The following is a 25,604-nucleotide window of genomic DNA, read 5'->3' on the forward strand; positions in this document are numbered from 1 at the left end:
TCTTAATATAATGTATTCATATGTTTAAATTCCATTTTACTTACAATTTAATCTAAAAAATATTTTAATATCGTATATATTTCATATATTATTAATAATTAGTTTCAAATCATACATTTGTATATTATTTTTAAACATAAACATATAGTTTAAATATACGATTTTTACATGCATAATAAAATTAAAATTAATGATCAAAATAGGAAATGCTATTGAGCAAATAAAATAATTTATGATACTCAAATAAAGTGAACTTATAAATCTCTCATGTCTTCTTTCATAAAAGAACATCTCTAATGTCTAAATTGCTTAAATTATGCTGAGAAACAAAATCACAAATTATATTCACCAAAGCTATATTTTATTCTAATCTCATTCCAAAGCAGTCTTAATCATAAACTTTGTTCCTACTTTGTTTGTTTTCTCTAGCAAATTATGTCTAGTGTTTTTCAAAAGTTAAACAGAAACTATGAACTCCTCCACTCTTCATAATTCACAAAACAAATCCCTGTCTAACATTAACTAAATCTATATAAACTAATCTCAGTATCCAACACTGCTTTCTTTTTTTTCATTTCCTTAAAAGCTGTTCCAGTTTTTTTTTTTTATTTAATATATTACTCCATTATATTGTGGTCCAATCTACTCTTCCAGTCTCTCTCTTACCAAGTTTGTCATTTTCTTCATTGAAACTAAAAACAACCCAATGGAAAAACAGCTGCAACAGGCCGCAGCTTCCTTTGCTTCTTCTTCTTCTCCTCCTTCTTCTTGTTGTTGTTGTTATTCTTCTCCTCTTTCCTTGTATTGTAAGCAGTAGTATTTTTGTTTTTTTTTTTAGCTTTTGCTCAAATGTGTAAGTCCACATTCACCTTGTGATCTCTTTGGATCAACAACTTCCACACCCTTTATCACTACTACACTCAGGTACATTGAACAGTCTCTTTTTTTCCCTGAATCTGTAGATTTCCTTTTCTTCTTCTTTCTTTACTGTTCATTGGGTTTTTTCCCCCCTCATGCATAAAAGCTGCATTTTCCCTTTTCCAAGCTCTGTGCTTTCTTGATTTTTTTATCAAGAAAGTTGGCTTCTTGATGAGGGATTGCAATTGTTATTCTTTTATTTTATTTTTCCTGGGTGCTGTTAAGCTGGGAGGAAGATTACTTATAATGTGCATTATCTCTGACTTGGTTACTGATTTTTGGTTCTTTCTTAGGCTATTATTGCAGTTTTTATTTTTATTTTGTTTTGTTTTTTCTAAGTGAATAAAATCTTGATTTTAAGCTGATAACTTTGTGGTGCATAAATTATCACTTCTATACTTCCTTTCTTTCTTTTTTTTTTCCCACTGTTCTCTTCATCTTTTTTTTCCTGTTCAACTGCTTTTGATGTTTTCTTAGAAAGCTCACATCAGCCAATTAAGCTTAATGCAAATGAAAATGGCTTCTGTGCTGAGCTACCATTCAGGATTGGACTAAATAATTTAGCTTGATGGTGCCCAAAACAAGGCTTTTGTACAAGATGCTGACATGAAATTTATGTATTTTAAGCTTTTTTTAACGTTGTTGTCTTACAATTACTCCAACATATTTTAGATTAGCCCTCTTTCTTCCTGTATTCTTGTGCAAATGGCACTCCAACTTTTTCAGTGTTATAATATGTTCAACTTTGATTTACATTTTAATCATAAATTGTGGTATGGTGAAGTTTGGTTCTTTCAATGATGCTTTTGTCTTATAATTTTCAGAGATTCTTTGTTCATAATTTCAACATCTGGACAGATAGTACATCTTCCGTTTGTTTGACATTACTGTATATTCTTTTGCATCTCTACCTTTTGTGAATGATTTAATAATATTGATTGCCCTGACTTTATTGCTTGGTGAAAACCAGAAAAGGAAGTCAAATACATCTTTAACATGGAGCAGTATGAGGTATTAGAGCAAATAGGAAAGGGAGCTTTTGGTTCAGCTCTTCTAGTGAGGCATAAGCATGAAAAGAAGAAGTAAGATTGCTAGTATGGCACTTGGCCGTCCTTTAACTTTATTACATATGAAATATATGAGAAGAAGAAGAATTAGACATGGTTATTTGATTCACCTTTTGACAATGGACTTATCATCCCTCATTTCTAATTGTCAATAAGGTATGTGCTGAAAAAGATTCGTCTTGCCCGCCAGACTGATAGGTCTCGACGATCTGCACATCAAGAGGTTTGTAACTTTTTATATAGTATTCATAGGTCGTTTTTATTCCTTGTATGATTTTATATTTTACATTACTCTGTTCCACTGGAACTCTATCCGAACCCTTTTGTACTAACCGAGGACACAAGATTTTGTTATGTATTTAACTGGGGCAAACATTACAGCAAAAAAGAAAAAAGAAAAAGAAAAGTAAAAGTTGGCTTGGGGTTGCTTTATATATAATTAAAATGTTGAAGGACAAAGCTGTTGTCCAAGGTTGCTGCCCTACATCTTGTTTCATTGGTACAAACTTAGCATAAGTGGTTCCATAGTCTAACAATTCAATTTGTTCATGTAGATGGAGCTCATTTCTAAGATCCGAAATCCATTTATTGTGGAGTACAAAGACTCCTGGGTGGAAAAGGTATATGGATGAGCCTCTATTCTTGCCCTTTTTACACTATTCCCATATACTTCTCAGTTATATGTCATGACTGTCATGACCTTAATATCAGAGCCTTCCTGGTGATTCACGGCCTAACACGGGTTCACATATGTCTTTGTTTCAGGGTTGCTATGTATGCATTATTATAGGTTATTGTGAAGGTGGAGACATGTAAGTTCAATTTCTTGCTGATACTGAGATTATGAGATAGTAGTGCATTTATTTTTGTAACTTGAAGAACCTTGTGAGAACTTAGCAAATCATGATAAGATTTCTTGTATAAAACAGGGCTGAAGCCATAAAGAAAGCAAATGGCATGCTTTTCTCAGAAGAGGTTTTGTTTATTCCCATGCTTTTTACTTCAGTTCTTTTGTTACTCGATTCCAGATGCCTCATGTTGAACTTTATTGTTATTTTTCATCTCTTGGACAACTTTTATTCATTGAACAATCATAACTCTGAACGTTCATGTTCAGAAACTGTGCAAATGGCTTGTTCAGCTTCTGATGGCTCTTGACTATTTGCACTTGAATCACATTCTTCATCGTGATGTCAAGGTTAGTGACATACTGTTATGCTCTTGCTGATGGTGTTTTATATTTATTTATTGCTAAACCAAATTTATTAATAGAAATGAAACACCAGCTAACAATCACAGTTCACCAATGCTTATGATATTTCTAGACAAGGATTCCAAAAATATACAGATTTGATCATTGCATATGGTCTGTACAAATAGTGTGTATACTTGCTTTAGATGGTGAAGTAAGAGGTCCCGATAACATAATAATGGTCTCATGACGTATCAAAATGTTTACAGGGATGCCTTATTAGACAGCCTGTTTTGCAGGCAACCATATCATTTGCAATGATTTGAGCTGTTTCCCCAAGTCACTTCTATTTATATTTTCTTTTTCTTTATTTCAGTGTTCAAACATCTTTTTAACAAAAGATCAGGACATACGTCTTGGTGAGTGGTTTTATTGTTTTTTCACATAATTCCTTTGAAAGGGATTACAATTTCTCTTAACAAACATGTTACTACACCGGTGCAGGTGATTTTGGACTCGCCAAAATTTTGACTTCGGATGATCTTGCGTCCTCTGTAAGTAATATATGGATTAACTAACCTTCGAGAATTTAATGCATATCTTGATTAGGGAGTATACTTTCGTGTTTTTTTTCAGGTTGTTGGAACTCCAAGCTACATGTGTCCTGAGCTTCTGGCTGATATACCTTATGGTTCTAAGTCTGATATCTGGTCATTAGGTAAACACGCTTGCAGCAGACAATGCAATTGTGTTGTGTCGGTCAGTCTCAATAGGTCTTCAACAATTTTTATCTCTGTGCTTATATCACTTGAAAATATGTTTTCCAGGGTGCTGTATATATGAAATGACTTCTCTCAAGCCTGCATTTAAAGCATTTGTGAGTTCTTTTACCCTTTTTGTAACTATTTGCGGCTTGTTGCATATATGTCTTTTATGTTAGTCTGCTTAGGACTTTCTTAGACAAGGATTCTGAAAATATACGGATTTGACTTTTGCGCATAGTCTTTATGAAATATCATGTGTATACATGCTTCAGATGATGAAATAAGAGGGTTCCAATAGCATAAAAATGTTCTTGTATTGTATCAATTCCAAATGTTTACAGGGCCTCCTTATTAGCATAAAGTTTGTAATATTTCGAGTTGTTGTTTGTTTACATCTCTCGAGCATGCTTGTCACTGTTACAGTTGCAAGAGGAATTCTAGGCCAGCTAAGATAAACTGCATGTAGCATTTGTTGTATGTATTTCTTGTGGTATTTCGATGTAATTTTCGATTGCAACTCATTTCCGTTGGTGAATATGAAAATGCCACTGCATCCCTCTAATGAGTGTATTCTGTTAGGTAATAATTGATGCTCAGACGTTAGTAGGCACTTCTGCATTTCAGAATTCCGTTGTTTATCAATCATGTTCCTCTGTTTTATTTTCCTTTTCGAATAATCTTAAATCTCTCGAGCAGGATATGCAAGCTTTGATAAACAAGATCAATAAATCGATAGTTGCTCCGCTTCCAACAAAATATTCCGGTGCCTTGTAAGCCTCTTTTTTCCTTCTATGATAACTGGCTTTTGCCTTGTGAGTTTCACTTATAAGGTTGTTGATTTTCAAATGATGAATTATGTTGGTCTAATTATCACCTTGATTTTCTTTTCAGCCGTAGCCTTGTTAAAAGCATGCTGCGCAAGAATCCTGAACTTAGGCCAAGTGTATGTATAACTCTCCTCTATTCTATGCCTCCCAATATATGTATGAAAAGCATATTTAGGAATTTGACTGCAACTTGTTATATAATTGGTTCCAGGAATGTTTTTGGTTTTGACTATATTACCTCTCATCCGCGGTACATATTCAATTTTTACAGGCTGAAGAACTGCTTAGGCATCCACACCTTCAATCTTATGTTGTTAAAGTTCATCTTAAAATTAATAATCCTAGAAGGAATACTTTACCTGTGCTTTGGCCTGAAACAAATATAAAGAAAACTAGATTTTCGGATCCTGTAGATGCCCGCTTCTCTGTTTACAGGGAGAAGCGTCGATCCTTCAGTAATGATAGGACTTTGAATCCTAGCATATCTGGAGCTGAACAAGATTCTGTTTGCTCTACCAAAGGAATACATCAGGATACACCGGGTTTTTCAAATAGGAGGTCACAAAATTTTTCTATTGATAGCAGCGAAGAAGGAACTGTCATTTGCAAGCCAGTTACTTCGAAAGTTTCAAGTGCCAACAAAACTACAAGACGTTCTCTGACAAAAGCTTCGGCAACTCCCAAGAGAAAGACAGAGCCTTTGAAGAAACGGGACTCGGTAAATTTTATAAAGCTCCTCTCCTGTGCAACACATTCATAGAGACTGCTAGTTATAACAGTTTCTTGTTTCAAAATCCGGGGTTTTAATGTTCACTGCATTGTGTTTACAGTTTCATTTTTCACGCACACCTGTTAAAAAACCTCTCCCTGCAACTCGAAGAGCTTCTTTGCCGCTGCCAACAAGAAATACAGTTCGAGAATCTCCTTGTAGATCTAATGCTGGTATTCTTCACCTCATACAATCACCAGATGTTTCCGTCAATGCTCCTCGAATTGATAAGATAGCTGAATTCCCGTTAGCCTCATATGAAGATGCTTTCTTCCCCATAGAAAAGCCATCATCAAAATCTGCAAAGGGCTTCTCTGCTTTGCCACAATTTGTTGATCGATCAATCACAAAAGACAAATGTACGGTTCAAATATGTGATCAAACGTCTAGCAAGCTCAATTATGATGATGAATGGCAGGGAATTCAACGCAGCACGTTTCTGGTAGATGGAGATGCTCTAACTAACTCCTCTGATCAAAATGCAACTGCTGGGGCATCTAGCCGCACCTCATCAGATACACGAAGACGAAGGTTTGACCCCTCATCATTCCAGCAGCGTGCTGAGGCATTGGAAGGATTGCTTGAATTTAGTGCAAGATTGCTGCAGCAAGAGAGGTATGATGAGCTTGGTGTGCTACTCAAGCCATTTGGACCCGGAAAGGTGTCCCCTAGGGAAACTGCAATCTGGCTGACTAAGAGTTTTAAAGAGAATACTGCAAAGCAAGAGGATTAACGCTGATGAACCTTCACCGTTTGTATCATATCCATAGCTGTAATCTTTACCAATTTTTTAGAGTTCAGCTTATCCGATTTTAGGCAACGATTCCAGTCAATAGAACCTTAGTAGCAGGGCATTTTGTTTTCAAACAAATGCTAATTGTTAGTTCTAGGTTCTAGTCGTTCTTCCCCCTTGTGCATCAAGTTTCATAGTTTTCTCGGATATGGATAATGAGGTTCGAATAGGTTATGGACTTATTGTCTACCTATTGACTTTTTGTTTATTTTCCTCAATCCTGACTGATACATCATGTTCATTCAAAACTATTAATCAGGGGAATGAGATGCCTGAACTTTTCTTATGGAAGCTATAATCTTGTTTCAAAATATGACCAGGGATTTTAACCAATATGAGAACAATTCTTTTGTGGGACTAAGAACTCCGAGAGGCTAACCAACCAGTACATCCTCACTGTTCCTTACAATGTGTATAGGGATTATATATAATTTTTAAGGGATTATAATTTGATTTGTATTGGCTTTGAGATATTCATGCATGACTTTCTTTTTTGTCTCCAGTATTTTATGTTATGTTTTTTATATTTAATTTTCATGTTACATAATAGTATGATATTACCAAGTCTACTCGAACCACCTATTTGCATGCCTTTGAATGCTTGCCCACTGCTTTATATGATCTGAAAATAAGAACAAATCTTAAGCATCGAATAACTTCTTCAACCGGAAGGAAAGTTTCTGTTTTCCCTTTTCAGGTAAAGGTTTTGACGTCTTTAAGATAATCACGTAATAACAAAGCTTCCTGTTAGAAAGTATTTCACTCAAAGTAACAAATACATCACATGGAACCAGATCAGAGACTTCTCCCTGTTTGATGGTCGCTTATTACCAAAGACAAATATTTGGGACCACCTGAACATGAACCTTTATCACAAAACCTTCCAAGGCAGAAGCAAATGATTTAATCATCCTATAAAAATGAACCTCAAAGCTTAGTTCACTTGGCTTAAACAACCACCCCTAATAGATGGCATCTAAAAAATCTGGGTTTCGAAATTTTGAATCTTAGCAGCTGCTACCCTTTCTTTATCAAAGCTCATTTTAACAAGGTAAACAAGCTTAATTGAGCGAGTTCAAACAGTTCGATTTTTATCTCAAATTGAGCTTCAGCCAAGCTTCAAACCAAGCTTCAAACTTTGATTTCCAGCCAAGCCTGACTCAGCTCAAGTTCACCCCTACTCTAATCCAACAAGGTGTTTTAAACATATGACTAGGTATTGTGAAGTCAAAACAGTAAGCCTAGTGATGCAGATACATGTCCTTTCAACTATAAAATTATAAATACCAGTGCACAAAAGAATTGGCTAATTGGCAGATAGGGTAAAGTTTGTCACATGTACCTTACATGTACACACATACGAGGACCAGTGTATGGGAGTAAACCTTGTTTTCTTGTTCCTGATTCAAGATACATGGTGGGTTGATCCTAGTCTCATAAACTATACGAGTGGCAACATGTTTATTGGTTAAGTGTCTTGTGGAATGCAACCTGCAAATGCAACAAAGATTGAAGTAAGATATTTTGCATTGATGTATGCTTTGAGATAGTTCAGGAAATAAATTCTCAATCCTATGACTCAGAATTGACAAGCGAAAGAAACACTTAGGCAAAGTGCATACAGAAGTGGATGTCTTGAGAAGCTCTCGTATGGCCATTGTGGCATAACAAGAAGCAGGAAGTGTGAAGGCCAATTTGAGAGCTTTCTGAGGTTCCTGAGAATTCAAGTCAGGTGGAGAATGAACTTGTGGAGGCTCGGCTTCTCTAGAAACCTCCACCTCATTATCATCGGTTGAAAACTTTTTCTCATCCTCAAAGCTCTCTAATTGTTCCAGATGATTGGATGACTCTTCGCCTTCAGTTCCATTGGTTGGATTCTCTTCTTTGACTGGGTTCACAGGTTTAGTTTTGGCAATTTTGTCTATATCTGTCTCCGACAATGCTAAATTTCCATCTGTATACGAAAGCAAATCCCTGAAACAACATAGATGATGGTACTCAGTCTACAACGTTAGATGATGGTACTCAGTCTACAACGTTTTCTATTCGCCTAAAATAATAACAGTCCTAAGAAAATGATAGGAAAAGCAGACCATACCATTGAAAATCTATTGGCTTCTGAAAAACACGCCTGTAGCTTCCAGTCATGCTGGTTATTGAAAATTCCCTGTAAGGGGAAAAAAAACAATGAAGAGGGAGATGGCTATGGGAAGAAAATTCTTGGGAAAATATAGAGAATCAGAGATGGTTCCAATTATGAAGATGTACTTGATATTATGGACACTCTCTGTCAAGCTGATGCCATCCTGATGAATTAAACAAAAATGTTTAGAACCAAAAAAAGTCTGTATTTAATATATGTTAAGAAAGACAGCAAACCTTCTTTGCCATGTCATGATAAACTTCAGCAACCTCATTCATTGGATAAATTATTCTAGAGCTGTCACAGAAACATCACAACATTGTTAGGAAAGCAAAAATAACAGTTCATTATGAGTAAGATATGAGCAATGTAAAATCTGCTATGACTCGTTCAATATTCCCTTACCCTGGCATAGGAAGGACAACATCCTCAATAGTATAATTTCCAGTACTGATATCTGATGCAGTTATGACCTGAGAGAAAGCAGAAGCCATCTTAAATTCTTTGAATCTAGGGTAAAAAGATTGATGCTAAGTGAATATACAACTATATTGCTCCGACTCTTTGTTTTTCTTGAAGCTTTCATGTCCTACACACATGTCCAATGCATATCCAGATATGGGAATGACATATGATATATGACTCTCCAAAGACCCTCCAAATATATGAAAATTCTTCAAAACATTGAACATAACCACCATGTTCACATGCTCCTATCCAACAATCACATCCCAATTCATGTAACATAAATATACAGCAGATGATTAACTAATGGCACCAAAATCTAAACATCTTTCACACTTACTCTTGCCACAAAATAAAAATTAGGAAAGAGGTTATCATCTATGGTAATGAATTGAAGTCTTCTCAATCATTTCTCTAAGATTTCCCGCAAAACCCTGAGTTTACAATTCAAAAACTTTAAAATGCTTTAAATGAAAAAAATGACAACTGACCTTAACAAGATTATTTTTCTCTAGCGGAAGATCTTTTCCAGATATTTCATCTAATTGACCACAATCATAAGCATCTTCTAAGCTATTATCTTCATGTTCAGGCGGTAAAACTTCTGTTTTTTCCGCATCATCTCCTTTGCTATATACCAAGTCTCCCAACACAACTTCACGGCTTCCTGAATATGGTGGGATAACAGAACATTGTTATATCAGGTAACCTCAAAATTTCTAATATAGCTATGAAAAATAGTAAACCTAAGTGTGTACAAGGAAGCCCCCCACCCCTTAACTGACCAAAAAAAATTGCATACCATATTTTTTCACTCTCACACTTGCTGCATGGTTCCACAGATAGCTTTGGTAACTATGGACATACCTGATCAGTAAAACAGATATAATCTAAGATTCAATATCAGTCTTCTCTTGAATCCCTGTTGGGTCAATTAGTACTTTTGTGTGAGAGAAAGACAGAGAGAGGTTACTATGAGGAGGATCTCCCTCATACAACTCTTGAGAAATAGAAAATGATTCTAAATATCTCAACAACTATCTTAACATAATTTCCAAGTCCCAACATCAATCAATCAATTAGGATAAGGTATTCAACTCAACTAACTAACTCATGCATTGACATGAATGAAATGCAAGGGTAAGCAGCACTCTATAAGTAAAAAAATCAAGCTACTGAAGTAAACTAGACATTGGTGATTAAATAGCATGCACATATAAACAGTAAACTCCCATACTAAACATGCTTCCAAGAAAATAGCTATAGCTCTGCAGTTCAAGAATCCAAATTCAGTAACTGTTATAGAATTAAGAAAAATTATATTCCTGGCTAACACGTCAAGCACTTACATCATTCTCAACGTCCTAGGTATAGCTTTCAGGGCTTGCAAGTAATTCCCAGGACTTTTCTTCAAACATTGCAGCTGTATGAGAATGGAAAAAAGGGGCAAAATTCTTTTTAACTATGAAACATACACAAAAGAAAATCAATACAATAGATATCAAAGCCTTGGAGGAGTGACAGAACTGGGAGCTTACCATAGCCCTTTCTGCAACTAAATGGCGAGGTAATTGCTTGAGAGTACCATCTATGTCACCAGTTTGTTTATAATATTCCCTTGCCTTGCTTATGATATTTCTTTGTATTTAGAGATTCAAGTCAAGAAAACAAAAGATAATTATTTCTCCAAGCTGAATGCAGACCAGTCTAGCATCTAAAAAGTAACATTTTCCAGAAGGAACGAAACATAAAGTGCAAATAAAGGATATCCCCTTCTCTTGGATCAAGAATAGTGCTTGCAGCAGCTTTCCATTCGCCTCGCAGTAATGTGGCACCAATGTGGTGAGTTGGAACAGAACCACTTCCAAAACGCTGAAAAATTATGAAGGTTTCAAGAAGAATATAAAAGAAAGAAGAAAGCAGGAAAGGGGGGAAGAGAGGGTGGGAGAGGAGAGAGAATGATTAAGGAAGTACTTGTAAGCCAAAATAGTTGATGAAGCCATGCCTCCCCAAGGACTCTGCAGATGCTTGAATAGTATCTTCAGAATCTGCAACAACTCCTCTGAGGAGATAAATGAGTTCAATGAGTGATGGGATATTGGAAGAAGGAAGTAGCACTGATGGATGTTAAACAGAATTCGCATGTGGGAAACTCTCACCGCAATACGATGGTGAATCGGTTTCCTAAAAGCTGCCCAAGGAGGAGGTCATCCTTGACGTAGCTGGATGATAATCACACTATAAATAATGGTTCATAACACAATACCTTGAAGGGAATAGAATGTTATATCCATTAACCTTACCAGAAGTCTCCCACCTTAATACCAATCAACCTGTCATTAAGGGCAGCTAATCTACTTGCATACTGCTTGAAAACAGTTACCTGGAAACCCAAAAGACTGCACCACTTAAACATGATCCCTTTTGCAGAAGAAGAAAAAAACCAGATATACATAGAAGTGTTCATGATTAAGAAAATATAAAATAGCAACCAGACCATCCATTTTCCACGCACAATGAAAGTGCTGCGGCATTCAGATTGAAGACAGAGTGACAAGCCATTAATCAGGCAGCAGTGTTCCATTGCTTACAACTCTCTACACGTGAAATGGATAACTACTAAAAGAGTTTAGAGGTAGAACTGTAAGAACCATAATGAACAGAAGTGTCCCCTAAGGGCATCTTTGGCATATCCCAGTTCTTCTAGTAGCAATTTCATTTTTCTTAGTACCTCATAAAATTTCTGAAAGTGACATCCACCCATAGTTTCTTTAAGATGCTAAATACTAGCTTTTGCAAAAATTAGTTCAGAAAAGAATTAACACTACATCTACACAATGCAAGGTAGAGCAAGTAATCTCCCAAAGTTAACCAAAATACCAATTAATTTAGAATGAAAGCAGCAGAAAAAGGAGCAACTTACCCTTTGAGTGGAAACTGACCTCTTATCTTTTGTACCCGCAAAACCAAAAGACCTTGGCTGTCAAACAAAAGATTAATGACAAAGGTTCCCGTTGAATAGGTAACCACAGGATTTATATAAATCATTTATCATACCTGAATGCCAAGCATCTTTCCTATTAATCCTAAGGCTTCCTGTGTATCTTTATTCTCCTTGAAAAGATGGAACCTGAATATTAACATAAATGATAGCAGCTTCTAATGTAGTTCAAGTGCAATAGACACTTCATGGCATTGATAAGCAATTGAATAAGGAAAGGTGAAAGCTAGACATGGGTTTTTTCTCCTATTATTTTAAGAGGCATCAAATTATTGTAGGAGTGCAACATGCTACCTAAGAAAATTGCCAAGATGTGCTGGCCAGTGGCTTGAACCTCTACTATCATAGGGCCTATCACCTCTCTTCCTTTTATTCAAATTTCTTCCCTTGTTCTTATTCCCAGAATTTAACCTCACCCGGATGCATTTTGAGGAAGAATCAGGTCCATCAACAGTGTCGGTGACTAGAAATCTAAGATTTTCCTTAAAGAAATTATGCATTGCCTGAAAATGTCGAAAACAAAATGAAAAGGTTCTTATAGTTAGTTTGATTCCCTCTTCGTAATAGACTAACACCCTACACGCTAAAGGTACAAAATGATTAAGGATAAACAAATTGAAAAAGAACCTAAAGCTTACCGTTCGATGAGATTTATCAGAATCTGGAGACAGAACAATGGGAGAGATATCTTCTTCACTGCCTGAAGTAATTTGGTTAATGAAAGCTTCTAACCGATCGACATCAATTTCGCAGGCAAGTGATCTGAATTTTTCAATTTCAGATGCATAATTTTTGTTAAGTTGATCAGATATTTTTGTTTCAACTTCCTGAAAAGCCTGAGAACATGTTCGAAAAGAAAAAGATTAAAATATATTAAATGTACAAAAACATAATTATGATAAAAATGGTATGAGTTAGATTACCTCTGGAGGGGCATCTAAAGAGGTCAAATGAACAACATTTCCCTCAATGTCTACTTCATTCACAATGAAATCAGAATATCTACACAAAAAATTCAAAGCAATCAAATAACAAAATTTTCCATCGCCAATTGCAATTATAACCAATTCATAATAAAGAAAATCACTCTCAAAACTTCCAATTTTCCTCATTCCAAATTTTCTCCATTCCTTTTAAATACAAAGAATCTCATTATACGCACAAAGACACAACTGCCAAAACGCAGGCTTGAGTGAAGCTAAGACTAAACCTCTCATTCCACCATCTTAATCGAACAAACATATAGCCAAGCATGCATGTGGAAATAAACAAATTAAACATAAGGGTATTTGCAAAAAAAAAAAAGCACAAAACTTGGTCATAAAGGATAAGTTTAAAAGAAATGAAAACAAAAAAAAGGAGTGACCCTTCACCTTTGTTTGAGGATGCCACGAAAACCAGGAAGGTTTGAGATGAAACATAGGATTCCCACATCGGATTCGGTGATGGTCGTCATTGTTAAACTTGAATAATTTGAGTATTTCGTGATTGGGTGTTTTGTCAAGTTTGATTTTGAAAGTGACAAGTAGTTCCGTTTGCAGTGGAAGTAACAGTTGGGTTTTAGAATTGAGACACCACAACGCCACATTTTCTTCTGCTTTCCCAGGGTTTACTGGTAATGCTATCCTGTAATACGATGCGTTTTGTTGCTTTGATGGGGTTTTTCCTTCTGGCTTCATTTTGGGCCTTTTAAGGCCATTTGTATGGTTTGGGTATTACACCAAGAAATAGATTTGATGAAAATTGAAAAAAGAATAAAGGAAAAAAAGCAACAGTGATGAAGCCCATTGGCTTTCAACGATGGCAATGATGAGGGAGTTGGAAGTGTAACCAAAGACAACAAAAACAAAGTGCTCCAAAAAGCAAAAACGAGTTGACCCATTGTAGAGATCCAAAACAAAGGCCACAAGCCAGAGTAGAGAGAGAAACCAAAAACAGAGCAAAAGAAAAAGAAAAACGCCTGCATTGAGAGAGAGAGAGAGAGAGATGGTGAGTAAACCAGAGGAGACCCAATTGAACACGCTTGAAAACCAGGTAGACAATGGAGGAGGAGGTGCTTGGGAGTATCTTTGCCTTGTCAGGAAGCTCAAAGTTAGGCGTTCAGAGAAAGTCTTGAAGTATGGCTTATCGATCTTAAACGACCCCAAAAAACGATCTGCTCTTGGCCCTGAAGGTTATTTTTTTTTCTAGCTTTGATTGATTTCTGAAATTGGTTTTGCTTGAATTGGATGATTTCAAAGTGTTTGATTTGAATTTTGAGTTCTTTTATCGGTTTTGTTTGTAATTAGATTTGATTTGGTATTAGAGCTTTGTGTTCTTTGTTTATTTGCTAAAGAGTTTTGCTTGAATTTCACAAATTGAAGCTTTACTGATTGCTACCCTGTTATTCATTTACTTGAAATCGAAGTTTGAAGCTTTATGGTTTTGTACTTTTGTTTTAAAAAAATCGAAGATTTTATTTAAATTGGGTGTGATGAGAACTTTGAGGTGGTATTACTAGCTTTGTGTAGGTTTCAATGTGTCAAGCTTGATTTGAATTTGTATGTATTAGAATAAGAATTAGTTGGTTAGGAACGCAGGTTGAGTTTTCAATATTTTGATTTTTCAACTGAGATTTTGAGAAGTAATCAGAAAAAGTTAGGAGTGCCTGATGAAGCACAGTTTGTGGCACTTTATAGTTCTAGACATTTCATTTGCTATATATCCTAAGTTAGATATGAGACGTTATCTTAGTTTTATACATTTTCTCGTGTTCTATCACATCATTCGAGACTTATTTTGGTATTGGATTTCACTTTGTAGTCTAGAACAGTAGGCACTTGCGAACAGTTACCCTTTGATCTGTCAGAATGTGATTTTAATTGGTGTGTTTAGACCAAATTGTTGTCTGTTTAAGATTAGATGTCTGCTTATGACCAAATTGTTGCTTCTATTAATTTATCAGGCACGTTTGTGAACATTTATAATTACTAACAACTGCTTATTTTGATACAGAATGGACTCTATATGAGCAGGTAGCTATTGCTGCTATGGATTGCCAATGTCTCGATTTTGCAAAGGTACAATCCTTTTTCTTTTTTCTTTTTTTCCATTTTTGATTGATTTTAAGATTTTATTTTTTGTATGGAGATTTCCATTTATGTGAAAGAATATTCTATTTCTTTTACTTATTTAATTTGTATCAGTCCCACTGGGTTGACTACTCTCATTGTTCTTACAGTTTCTCTTTTGAGAATGCTAATAGTTCTTTAAGGTGGTACTTGTTGGAATTCCTTAGATTAAGCAGATTTTCTACCTTAGTTCTAGGAATTTCCTTGTACTATTAGCCATAATCAAATTACTAATTTTTAGGGATAGGCTAATTTCTAGAGATTATTTCCTTTTTATTTTTCCTGCTATTCTTTAAAAGGCTGTAGTCAGATTAGAAGAAATAAGAATAATTCTTCTTCCTAAATTTGTACATGGTATCAAGAGCATCAGGAATTCAGTAGACCCTGCTCTTTCTTCACTTTTCTTGTTCTGTTTTCTCTGTTAGAAACCCTACTCCCATGGGTGACACCGAAAATTCCTACGAGACTCTTCATAAACTTCGGCTAACCAAAACTCAACTTGAGGCTCTTCATAAACTACTCGGGACTCCTACAGCCAGTGGGTCACTAGCTATTCACGGTACTGCTTTAAATACTACACACGAACCTATCACAACTTCCTGGATACTAGACTCAGGTGCATCCGACCACATGACAGGTAATCTAAGTTTGTTTCACACCTATTTACCTTGTCATGATCACTCTCGGATTCGCATAGCTGATGGATCTTGCTGGTGGCTGGAATGGGGACAGTTAGACTTACTGAAAATTTTTCCCTTGATAAAGTTTTACATGTTCCAAATCTTTCCTATAATTTACTCTCAATTAGCAAGCTTACCAAGGATGAAAAAGTACTTGTTGAATTTTCGCTTTAGGTTGTGTGGTTCAGAACAAGAATCGGGAAGATGATTGGCACTGCTAAAGTTGATGATGGCTTATATGTTTGGAACAAAAACAGTTCACAAGAAGGGATGGCCTTATCTACATCAAAAGAAGATTCTATCATGCTATGGCACCGTAGACTAGGACACCCAAATTTCATGTACTTGAAGAAATTGTTTCCTCTACTATTTCTAAATAAGAAAATAAGTTCATTGAACTGTGAAGTTTGCCAACTGTCTAAACACACTCGTGTCCCTTATCCTTTGAAACCTTATGTTCAATCTCAACCTTTCTCTTTAATCCACAGTGATCTATGGGGAGCCAGTCGAGTAAAAAACATCACAGGGGCTAGGTGGTTCATAACTTTCATTGATGACCACACTAGAGTTTGTTGGATCTATCTCTTTAAAGAAAAATCCGAAGTCTCTAGAGTCTTCAAAAATTTTCATTCAGTGATTCGAACCCAGTTCAATTCAAATATTCACACCCTTAGAACTGATAATGGGAGAGAGTACTTTAATTCTATCCTAAGTCCTTATTTTTCTGAGCAAGGAATCATACATCAAAGTTCTTGTCCTGACACCCCTCAACAAAACGGGGTTTCCGAGAGGAAAAATAGACACCTTGTAGCCGTGGCTCGTGCTCTTATGTTTACTATGGGTGTACCAAAGTATTTATGGGGAGAAGCTGTCCTCACTGCTTGTTATCTTATAAACCGACTCCCATCTAAGGTATTAAACTTTCAAACACCTTTACATACTCTTCAAAAAATTTTTCCCTTGTTTCGTGTTCCTAATCTCCCAACCAAAACATTTGGCTGCAAAGCATTTGTCCACAACCATCAACCTAACCGATCTAAACTTGATCTTAGAGCCCACACTTGTGTCTTTATTGGTTACTCACCTACACAAAAAGGGTACAAGTGCTACTCTCCAACCTTACACTGGATGTTTGTGTCCCTTGATGTTACTTTCTTCGAAAATGAGCCATATTTTTCAGCCTCTCATCTTCAGGGGGAGATACTTAGTGAAGATGAGACCTTGAGCAATCTTCTCATTATACCTCAAGGCTGTATCAGCCCTACCACCACTACAAAACCTGCTGAAAATCCTACAGCCACTGTTATTCCTGTTTTGGAACCTGTTTTTCCTATCTCCACTGTTCAGCAACAAGAAACAAGGGTGATTAACCACTAATGAAGAAAAACAGCCTACTCATTCTGAAAAACAACAAGAAAAAACTCAGGGGCTTCGTGTATACTCTCGGAGACATCAGCTGCCTGAGACAGAAACAGCAGTGCCAATGCCATCTTTACCTGAGGACTGTCTTGAGGAAGAAGTTTCACCTCCTTCATCTTCCATCTATCTTCCAATTGCAGTAAGAAAGGGCACTAGGAGCTGCACTCAACATCCCATTTCTCGGTTTGTATCCTATGGAAACTTGTCTAAATCCTACAATGCCTTTGTTTCTAATGTTGACTCTATAGAAACTCCAAAAAACATAGAAGAGGCTCTTAAGTCAACCAAATGGAGGCAAGCTGTGTTGGAAGAAATAAAGGCTCTTGAAGACAATGGAACTTGGGAAATATCTAAACTACCTACTGGGAAGAAGACCGTGGGTTGTAAGTGGATTTTCACCACAAAATTTAAACCAGATGGGAGCATTGATCGATACAAGGCTAGACTTGTGGCCAGGGGTTTCACTCAAACATATGGGTTGGACTATGAGGAAACCTTTGCACCGGTGGCAAAATTGAATACTATTCGAGTGCTTCTCTCAATTGCTGTCAACTTAGAATGGCCTTTGATCCAATTGGATGTAAAGAACGCTTTTCTCAATGGAGAATTAAACGAAGAAGTCTACATGGATTTTCCGCCTGGATTCGAAGGAAGCAAGGGCCAAGTATGCAAGTTGAAGAAGTCCTTGTATGGACTAAAGCAATCCCCTCGGGCTTGGTTTAGTCGTTTTGCCAAAGCCATGACTAGTAGAAATTATACTCAAGGTCAAGCTGATCACACCTTATTCTACAAACACTCGGATAATGGGAAGTGCTGTATTCTCATTCTCTATACAGATGACATAATATTAACAGGGGATGATTCTATTGAAATTGAAAGACTAAAAGAGTTCTTAAGTCTTGAGTTTCAACTTAAAGACTTGGGAAATCTTCGATATTTTCTAGGAATGGAGATAGCAAGGTCAAAGGCAGGTATTTCAATCTCTCAAAGAAAGTATGTTCTTGATCTACTTTCTGAAGTTGGACTGTTGGGTTGCAAACCAGCCGAGACTCCTATGGAACCCAACCTTAAATTAGGAACTGATAAGGATGGAGAAGAGGTAGACAGGAGGAGATATCAACGGTTAGTGGGAAAACTTATCTATCTTTCTCACACTCGTCCGGACATAGCTTTTGGAGTAAGTGTTATAAGTCAATTTATGCATGCTCCTAGGGAGAAACATTTGGAAGCTGCCTACAGGATATTGAGATACTTTAAAGGGACTCCTGGTAAGGGGTTGCATTTCAAGAAAGATGTAAATCGAAGCATAGAAGTCTACACTGATGCAGACTGGGCAGGGGCAGTTAATGACAGGCGATCCACAAGCGGTTACTGCAGCTATGTTTGGGGCAATCTCGTGACATGGAGGAGTAAAAAGCAATCTGTTGTGGCACGCAGCAGTGCTGAATCTGAATATCGAGCTTTGTCCCACGGAATATGTGAAGGAATGTGGTTACAACGGCTAATGGGAGAACTAAAATTATCCTATACAAAACCTATAACATTATACTGTGACAACCAGGCAGCAGTTAGCATAGCTCATGACCCTGTACACCATGACCGTACCAAGCATGTGGAAATTGATCGCCACTTTATTACGGAGAAAATTAACAAAGGGGAAGTTTGTGTTTCATATCTACCTACAAGACAAGAAGTAGCAGACGTGTTAACCAAAAGCTTGAGCAGAAAAATGTTCGAAGAAATTATGGGCAAGCTGGGTTTGATTAACATCTACACTCCAGCTTGAGGGGGAGTGTTGGAATTCCTTAAATTAAGCAGATTTTCTACCTTAGTTCTAGGAATTTCCTTGTACTATTAGCCATAATCAAATTACTAATTTTTAGGGATAGGCTAATTTCTAGAGATTATTTCCTTTTTATTTGTCCTGCTATTCTTTAAAAGGCTGTAGTCAGATTAGAAGAAATAAGAATAATTCTTCTTCCTAAATTTGTACAGTACTTGTTACTTGGATATCTCTTTCTTTGTTGAGGCATTAGTTAGAAAGTTTTGGCTTTCCCTGTTGCATGTTCAATATGGTGCAACTCTTGTTTAATTAATGTTGATTTAGGGTTTGCTGACTTCAATTGTTATGCTTGTGTGTTAGTTTCTTGTACTGTTCTATAGACTGCAGTGTGGAGTAGCTTAGATACTCTAGGTACCAGTTGATAGTAGGCTTATAAAGTTGCCTGACCTAAACTCGTGCAATTTAAAACTGCAGGATTGCATAAAGGTTTTGCACAAGAAATTTCCGGAGAGCAAAAGGGTTGGTAAGCATATATGAAGATGAATAAGCATATATGAAGATGAAATATATGTTCTATGTTTCATGTTTGTGTGACTAAAAATGTGCAGGCGTGTGTGTATGTGTTATATATTGCCGTTAAGTCTTTTGTGAATCCTACATTCGTGGCCTACCCTTTGATAGTTGATGCTTCTTACATTAAGCTCCTTCTGAATATCTTGGCCAATGTTCTACCAATCGCATTATGGTGTAGATAAGGATGGAAAAATTTGTTCTTGAATCAGTTTCGATTCTTTTGGATCCAAAACGATGTGTTGCTGATGATTGTGTTCCTTTGTTCTATCATTTTATGAACTAGTGGTTTCATTTTGTTGTGGTCTACAGGCAGGCTGGATTGCATGTTGCTTGAAGCAAAGGGATCCTGGGCTGAGGCAGAAAAAGCTTACTCAAGCCTTTTAGAGGACAATCCACTTGATCAAGTAAATTCCGCAGCCATCCCCTCCCCCCCTTTCTCTCTCTCCTCTTGTCCCCCAAAACTGTGAATCTTAATGGTGTTCTTTTTTGTCAAGAAATATTCTGGACTGTTTCTTTTATAAAACAAAAAGAATCGACGATGACATATTCTATTCTCATGCAGGCAATACATAAGAGGAGAGTAGCCATGGCAAAAGCTCAAGGAAATATTTCAGTGGCTATTGAATGGCTTAATAAATATCTTGAGATGTGAGATATCTCAGAAAACATTCTCTTTACAGTCATAGATCTTTGTGTCTGTCCTTTTTGGGTTATGTTTAATTCGATATCTGCCAATTTCCCTTTTTCTTTGCTAGATTTATGGCTGATCATGATGCTTGGAGAGAACTTGCAGATATATATCTTTCCCTACAAATGTGAGTGCTAATTTATATAACTCAATATTATCTCCTTTTACTTCATCAATTCATAACGTATCAATAACTTAAACCTTTTTGCTTTTGTTTATAAATCAGGTACAAGCAAGCAGCATTCTGCTATGAGGAGCTTCTTTTGTCTCATCCTACAGTTCCATTATATCATTTGACCTATGCTGATGTAAGTGTATATTGAATCGAGGATGCAATTTCATCAGTGGTTTCTTGAATTCCAAGTTCTCTAGAGAAGAACATTCTACATCTTGTTGCAAATACTCTTCATTTGGTTTCTTCTCTTTCATAATTAATCGACCTAACCCAGGACTAGTTCCATAGTAATTAAGATAGTGCAAAAATTTAAAGACCGTTAAACAAAAAACCACTTCCATAGTCGTTGCCTATATGCAAGAATAATGTAAGGACCATGATTCACTATAGAACAACAATGGTTCCTGACTAACCAAGGAGGTAACTTCTTGATGGATGTAACTACATGTCAACCTTTGCAAAGATAATACTTTCCATCTTACATTGGTTTACATAAAGACTTCTAGCTGGAACTCTTTTAGCTCTCCTCGGAATTGTTTTTGATGATTATTCCTTTCACCAACAGGTACTTTACACACTCGGCGGACTAGAAAACCTTCAAACTGCCAAGAAATATTATGCATCCACTATAGATTTGACGAGGGGTAAGAACACCCGAGCACTTCTCGGAATTTGCTTGGTAAGCTCCTTCTCTCTCGCTTAAGAGTTAATCTGCATTACTATTTATATAGACATGCATTGGCTTTTATCCTTATAATAACCAAAATCTAATTTAAAAATGGTTTCGCACTCTCTCGTCTTATGTCAGATTTTATCTTTCTAATGTGAAACTTAATCATCTTGTTCAGTGCACCTCGGCCATAGCTCAGCTTTCAAAAGGAAGGAGCAAGGAAGACAAGGAGAGTCCAGAGCTCCAGTCTTTGGCAGCAAAAGTGTTGGAGAAAGAATACAAGCAAAGAGCCGCAGACAAGCTCGGTTTGGTGACTTCTGCTTTAAGAAGTTTGAAAATTTAGTCTTAACACTGATGACATTGATTTAACACTTGAATTATTGCCCCATACTCTAGAATAGAAAAAGTTGTTGAACTTGAAGATAATTTCCGGTTCTAAAGATTTCAAAATGTCTTAGTCTTCGATGAATTTAAGTTACAAGCTGGCATTCATGTGTGCTTTCCACTTCACTTTGCCATTCTTGTCATCTATTTTGAGAGGTCTTGATGTATTATTATTTAGTACACTGCTATCAAAACAAGACTAATTTATGATATAAAGTTCCACCCTCCTTGAGTTCTTGATGTATTATTCAGGATATTCCCATTAAAAAAAAAAACTAGAAAACTTATGAGATGATTCTTCTATCTTCCTCACAATTTCATTTTTGGTACATTTGCATTCTAGTACGAAATTTGTATAGGAAAGCTGCTTAGACACAATTATGTTCATTTATTGAAAAAATGGTTTTTCTGGAATGATTATATTCTTCCATTATTTTATTTTTGTCCGAATATGTGTCTTTTTAAGAAAAAAAACTAGAATAAAGGGTTTTACAGTGAAATTTGTTTAGTTAAAAATACTATTTCCAATGAATGCTTCACCACCTATAAACACAAATGAGAACCAAAGTTACATGATACTAATCCATTAGAAAGAGGCAGAAAAAAGGGTTTAATCATATCCCAAGCATTAGTTTTGTGATTCCATAAAAATATTATAAACAAATAGGTGCTTTAAGCCGTTCTTTTTTTCCCTACGAGGTCATTTGTTTTAGTATCATTATGGGCTAACTGGACTTGAATTTGTTTTTTAAGGTAATCTGTAGAAATAATCATTTATTTATGTTTTTGTTTTTGTTTTGTTAACTTAATTTTAAAAAATTTTAATATGAGTATTAACGTTTGAATTTTTTCCTATTTTGGTCACTTATGTTAAATTGATAACAGTTTAGTCCTCAATACTTACATATTTTATCAATTTGATCCTAATTCTAAATAGTTTAATAAATTTAACCCTTCACATTTACAAATTCTATTAATTTGATCCTCAATCTTCTTGACCAAAGTTTCAACTTTTAATACAAAGGCATTCCACATCTTTAAATTTGTCAACTCCCCCAAAAATAAAAATGAAAGAAAAAAAAGAAACTTCTCCAATAAAATTAGGTGTTCAAAAGTAATGCTATCCTCCAGCTTCACTAGATTAGATAGATCATGAACAACCAAGTTAAAACTAGGCAGAAACAAATTACTTATTAAAAACAAAATATTCTAGCATATGCAACAATCAAGTGAAATAGTAGTCACACTTTCCACTTTGCTTTCGATTTATGACATTAAGTGGCATGTGCACATTGTTATACTCAGCAACATGAACCTAACATAATAAACTACACTTTAAGACCTAAATTCTCATTCAACCTATTCGAGTAAAAAACCAACCTGCATTAAGGTGTATAGATTAGAAAATCCAACAAAGGAATTACTACCTTGAGATCATCCTCAATCTTTGTCACTTGAGTGTAATTGAAATGGATTATCAAAGAATACATTTGTTTTATTGCAGAATTTTTTTTTTTTGTGTGTGCGTGTTTTACAATTTATAGATGTGGAATGCCTTTATTTTAAAAGTTGAAAGCTTTGGTTAGAAAATTTGAGGATTAAATTAATATAATTTCTAAATATGAAGGTTAAATTTATTGAATTATTTAGAATTCGGATCAAATTGATAGAATATGTAAGTATTGAGGATTACATGTGCTATTATACCAATTAGACCATTATCAATTTAACTGCGGATGACTAAAATAGGAACAAAGTCAAACATTAATGCCTAAATTAAATTTTTTTTAAGTCGGGTGACCAAAACAGGAACACGAGCATAGTTGGGTGACCATTTGCCTTTGTTTTTAGTATTTTTCATCTCCATTTTATGGTTCATGTTCGGGGTTTGTGGTTGTCCCTCCTAATAATGTTATCTTCAAGGTTTGGATAAGCGATCTTTCGTTAAAGGTGTAATATATTTTATTATTACACCCAACACTTAAAAATAAATTTAAATTTAATATTTTATTTTAGATTAATATTTAAAGATTTTTTTTATAAACCCAAACTTTTATACCCTTACACATTTGACTCTCTATGTCATTATTTGTAACATCTTAATTTAAGTTTAGGTATTTTCTTTTGAATGAACTAATGAATTTCCTTAACCAAAAGAAAGCTTAGTGCTCAACCTTGTCCTATAGTTCTTTTAACCTTAATGCTTACTTTGATCGGATGTGAAGTCTAGGATGTTAAGGGATTAAGCACAACATCAAGATGAATGAGTCAATGTGACAAGATATCAACACAAGTGCACTACACATTCTAACCATTCCATTATACTCTAGTACTCACCGTTGATTTTGGTTCATTTCCTAGGGCGAGTTGAGAGATCTAGAGAAATTAAGGGTAATAATATCATAATTTTTAGCAACAAATTAAGGTGTTTAATCATCGACTTCTGCACTACACCTACCAATCACCAATGGTGGAGTGTAGTGGAGACCCAGGGGGCCATGACCACCTTAAACTAGTAATTTTTTAATTTTTATTTTTTTATAATTTATAAAATTTTAAATTAGTAATGAAAAATTATACTTTGCTCCTTTAAAATGATAAAAAATAATTTAATCCTTTAAAAATTATAAAGATATAAACTATTAAAATGATAAAATTCTATTTTTATTATCGTAAAAATATATAATTTAATTCCAAATAAAATAAAATAAAATTCTGGCTATGTGACTACCAATCACTATAGATACATTCCGTAAAAAGTCTTTCTTGAGATTGATGGTTTAGGGGTAAAAACCTTAGGTTTAACTCAATAGTTTCATTTATCGGTGTCCTTGACTTAGTAATTGTAGGTTAACCAACTGAAGTGTTTGTGCTTTGATAGAAAATTAGGTTTAAATTCTCCCTTAAGATTCTTGGAATATTTAATATGCCAGTATTTTATCATGTACTTTTTATTATTACAATGATTTTATTTGAACGAGATAAAATTTAAATTGTCTGATAGATTTCGAATCAATTCACTTTTATTATGATGATTTTATTTAAATGAGATGGCAAAATTTAAATCATCTGATAGATTTCGAATCAATTTTCTTCAAATGGAGTGGATTTTTTCTTTTGAAAAGTGCATATGGGGTGGGAGCGTGTCGATTTTTTTTTAAACAATGGGTATGAAGCAATTATAATAATTGACTAATTACTTACCTCACCCCGCCTTACTCTACTATATGAAATTATCATTTTATCTTTATATATAATTATTAAAATAATAAAATGTAATAATGTGTTATAGAAAAAATCATATATTTTATGTTTAAATTTTTTTATAAATTATATTTAAATATTTACTTGCATTTATAAATATTAAAAATATTAAAGACAAGTGATTAAAAAATAATTGAAGTGCAATGAGGTAAGGGAGGATAGATGCATCCAACGTCTACGGAGGTGGTAGTGCCGTAGTAGTTTTCAATATTATATATTCATAGTGAAACGGGACGAGTGGTAAAGTGAAGCGTGTCAACTATGAAGCGATGATGAATTTAGGAAAATTTATCCCCTCCCCCTCTCCATCAAAAATCACTAGATGTAAATGAAGATCTCTTTTATCCTTATGAAAATGACAAAGACTCCTTAGACATGAAGTACCATATCTTAGTTTCATATGGACATTAATGCATATTGTAAATAATATAAAACTTAATGTAATATTTGTTGTAAGCTTGTATTGTAAGCAAGATTTAGCTCCTTCTCTCACACAAACATTAGAATAGAATTAAATATATATTTATATATGTCTAAGGAACAATTTTTATAAATTATTTTATTCAAATGATTTAAAATTTAATTAGTTAGTTACTGAATCGTTAGATATTTATTAAAATCGCATAGAAATGAAAGTGAGATATTTACATATGAGGGTTTAAGGATATCATGAAATTTAACAAAACAAAATTAATCCAATAATGCATGAGGGTATAGTTTAAGTATCACTTGTGACAAAAAAATTAAGTACCGATATGAAAAACAGAGTATAGTTTAAATATCAATTTATAGATTAAACCAAAAATAATATAAGTATGATAAAATCTGCATAAATGAATTATTATCGTGTTAATAAAAAATTATATACATTTATAATATTTATAAAAAATACTAATACAAACCTAACACAAGAAACACA

The 25,604-nt window shown here is 34.9% G+C and overlaps 3 protein-coding genes across 4 annotated transcripts; 2 read left to right on the top strand and 1 right to left on the bottom strand.

Moving 5' to 3' along the window:
• Positions 1 to 375: 375 nt before the first annotated feature.
• Positions 376 to 6,628, top strand: LOC108473477 (serine/threonine-protein kinase Nek2-like). Of its 2 annotated transcripts, none has more exons than XM_017775052.2 (15): positions 376 to 924; positions 1,889 to 2,000; positions 2,142 to 2,208; positions 2,540 to 2,605; positions 2,751 to 2,797; positions 2,915 to 2,960; positions 3,103 to 3,183; positions 3,554 to 3,596; positions 3,682 to 3,731; positions 3,814 to 3,895; positions 4,005 to 4,054; positions 4,638 to 4,711; positions 4,833 to 4,884; positions 5,040 to 5,486; positions 5,599 to 6,628. In XM_017775052.2, the coding sequence occupies exons 2-15, from the start codon at positions 1,915 to 1,917 to the stop codon at positions 6,268 to 6,270; spliced, it is 1,863 nt and encodes a 620-aa protein (XP_017630541.1). In that variant the 5' UTR covers positions 376 to 924; positions 1,889 to 1,914; the 3' UTR covers positions 6,271 to 6,628. The 2 variants fall into 2 exon arrangements, with proteins under 2 accessions (XP_017630541.1, XP_052878127.1); XM_053022167.1 differs by lacking the exon at positions 376 to 924 and adding an exon at positions 942 to 1,166.
• A 379-nt stretch (positions 6,629 to 7,007) lies between these two features.
• Positions 7,008 to 13,640, bottom strand: LOC108473476 (uncharacterized). The gene is made up of 20 exons (XM_053022166.1): positions 13,313 to 13,640; positions 12,863 to 12,941; positions 12,578 to 12,775; positions 12,234 to 12,442; positions 11,996 to 12,068; positions 11,862 to 11,918; positions 11,242 to 11,321; positions 11,098 to 11,160; positions 10,913 to 11,000; positions 10,707 to 10,810; positions 10,477 to 10,579; positions 10,288 to 10,361; positions 9,741 to 9,805; positions 9,430 to 9,605; positions 8,879 to 8,946; positions 8,710 to 8,770; positions 8,599 to 8,636; positions 8,429 to 8,497; positions 7,953 to 8,304; positions 7,008 to 7,821 (listed from the first exon to the last, which is right to left on the bottom strand). The coding sequence occupies exons 1-20, from the start codon at positions 13,525 to 13,527 to the stop codon at positions 7,792 to 7,794; spliced, it is 2,202 nt and encodes a 733-aa protein (XP_052878126.1). The 5' UTR covers positions 13,528 to 13,640; the 3' UTR covers positions 7,008 to 7,791.
• Positions 13,641 to 13,740: 100 nt separating this feature from the next.
• LOC108474152 (uncharacterized) lies at positions 13,741 to 21,637 on the top strand. Its single transcript, XM_017776073.2, has 9 exons — positions 13,741 to 14,112; positions 14,934 to 14,998; positions 19,406 to 19,454; positions 19,814 to 19,908; positions 20,067 to 20,152; positions 20,260 to 20,319; positions 20,419 to 20,500; positions 20,933 to 21,046; positions 21,216 to 21,637. The coding sequence occupies exons 1-9, from the start codon at positions 13,926 to 13,928 to the stop codon at positions 21,378 to 21,380; spliced, it is 903 nt and encodes a 300-aa protein (XP_017631562.1). The 5' UTR covers positions 13,741 to 13,925; the 3' UTR covers positions 21,381 to 21,637.
• Positions 21,638 to 25,604: the final 3,967 nt, after the last annotated feature.

This window comes from Gossypium arboreum, chromosome 11 (assembly GCF_025698485.1).
Source record: "Gossypium arboreum isolate Shixiya-1 chromosome 11, ASM2569848v2, whole genome shotgun sequence".
NCBI classification, from domain to species: domain Eukaryota; kingdom Viridiplantae; phylum Streptophyta; class Magnoliopsida; order Malvales; family Malvaceae; genus Gossypium; species Gossypium arboreum.

Bases quoted from the DNA above. Each gene is read 5' to 3' on its own strand.
- LOC108473477 (XM_017775052.2), top strand. From the start codon at position 1,915: ATGGAGCAGTATGAGGTATTAGAGCAAATAGGAAAGGGAGCTTTTGGT. The intron at 3,597-3,681 runs GTGAGTGGTTTT...ACACCGGTGCAG, and splicing joins AGATCAGGACATACGTCTTG to GTGATTTTGGACTCGCCAAA. The intron at 3,732-3,813 runs GTAAGTAATATA...GTTTTTTTTCAG, and splicing joins CGGATGATCTTGCGTCCTCT to GTTGTTGGAACTCCAAGCTA.
- LOC108473476 (XM_053022166.1), bottom strand. From the start codon at position 13,527: ATGTGGCGTTGTGGTGTCTCAATTCTAAAACCCAACTGTTACTTCCAC. The intron at 12,776-12,862 runs GTAATCTAACTC...ACATGTTCTCAG, and splicing joins CTTTAGATGCCCCTCCAGAG to GCTTTTCAGGAAGTTGAAAC. The intron at 9,606-9,740 runs GTATGCAATTTT...CACCATATTCAG, and splicing joins TGTGAGAGTGAAAAAATATG to GAAGCCGTGAAGTTGTGTTG.
- LOC108474152 (XM_017776073.2), top strand. From the start codon at position 13,926: ATGGTGAGTAAACCAGAGGAGACCCAATTGAACACGCTTGAAAACCAG. The intron at 20,320-20,418 runs GTGAGTGCTAAT...TTTATAAATCAG, and splicing joins ATATATCTTTCCCTACAAAT to GTACAAGCAAGCAGCATTCT. The intron at 21,047-21,215 runs GTAAGCTCCTTC...CATCTTGTTCAG, and splicing joins CACTTCTCGGAATTTGCTTG to TGCACCTCGGCCATAGCTCA.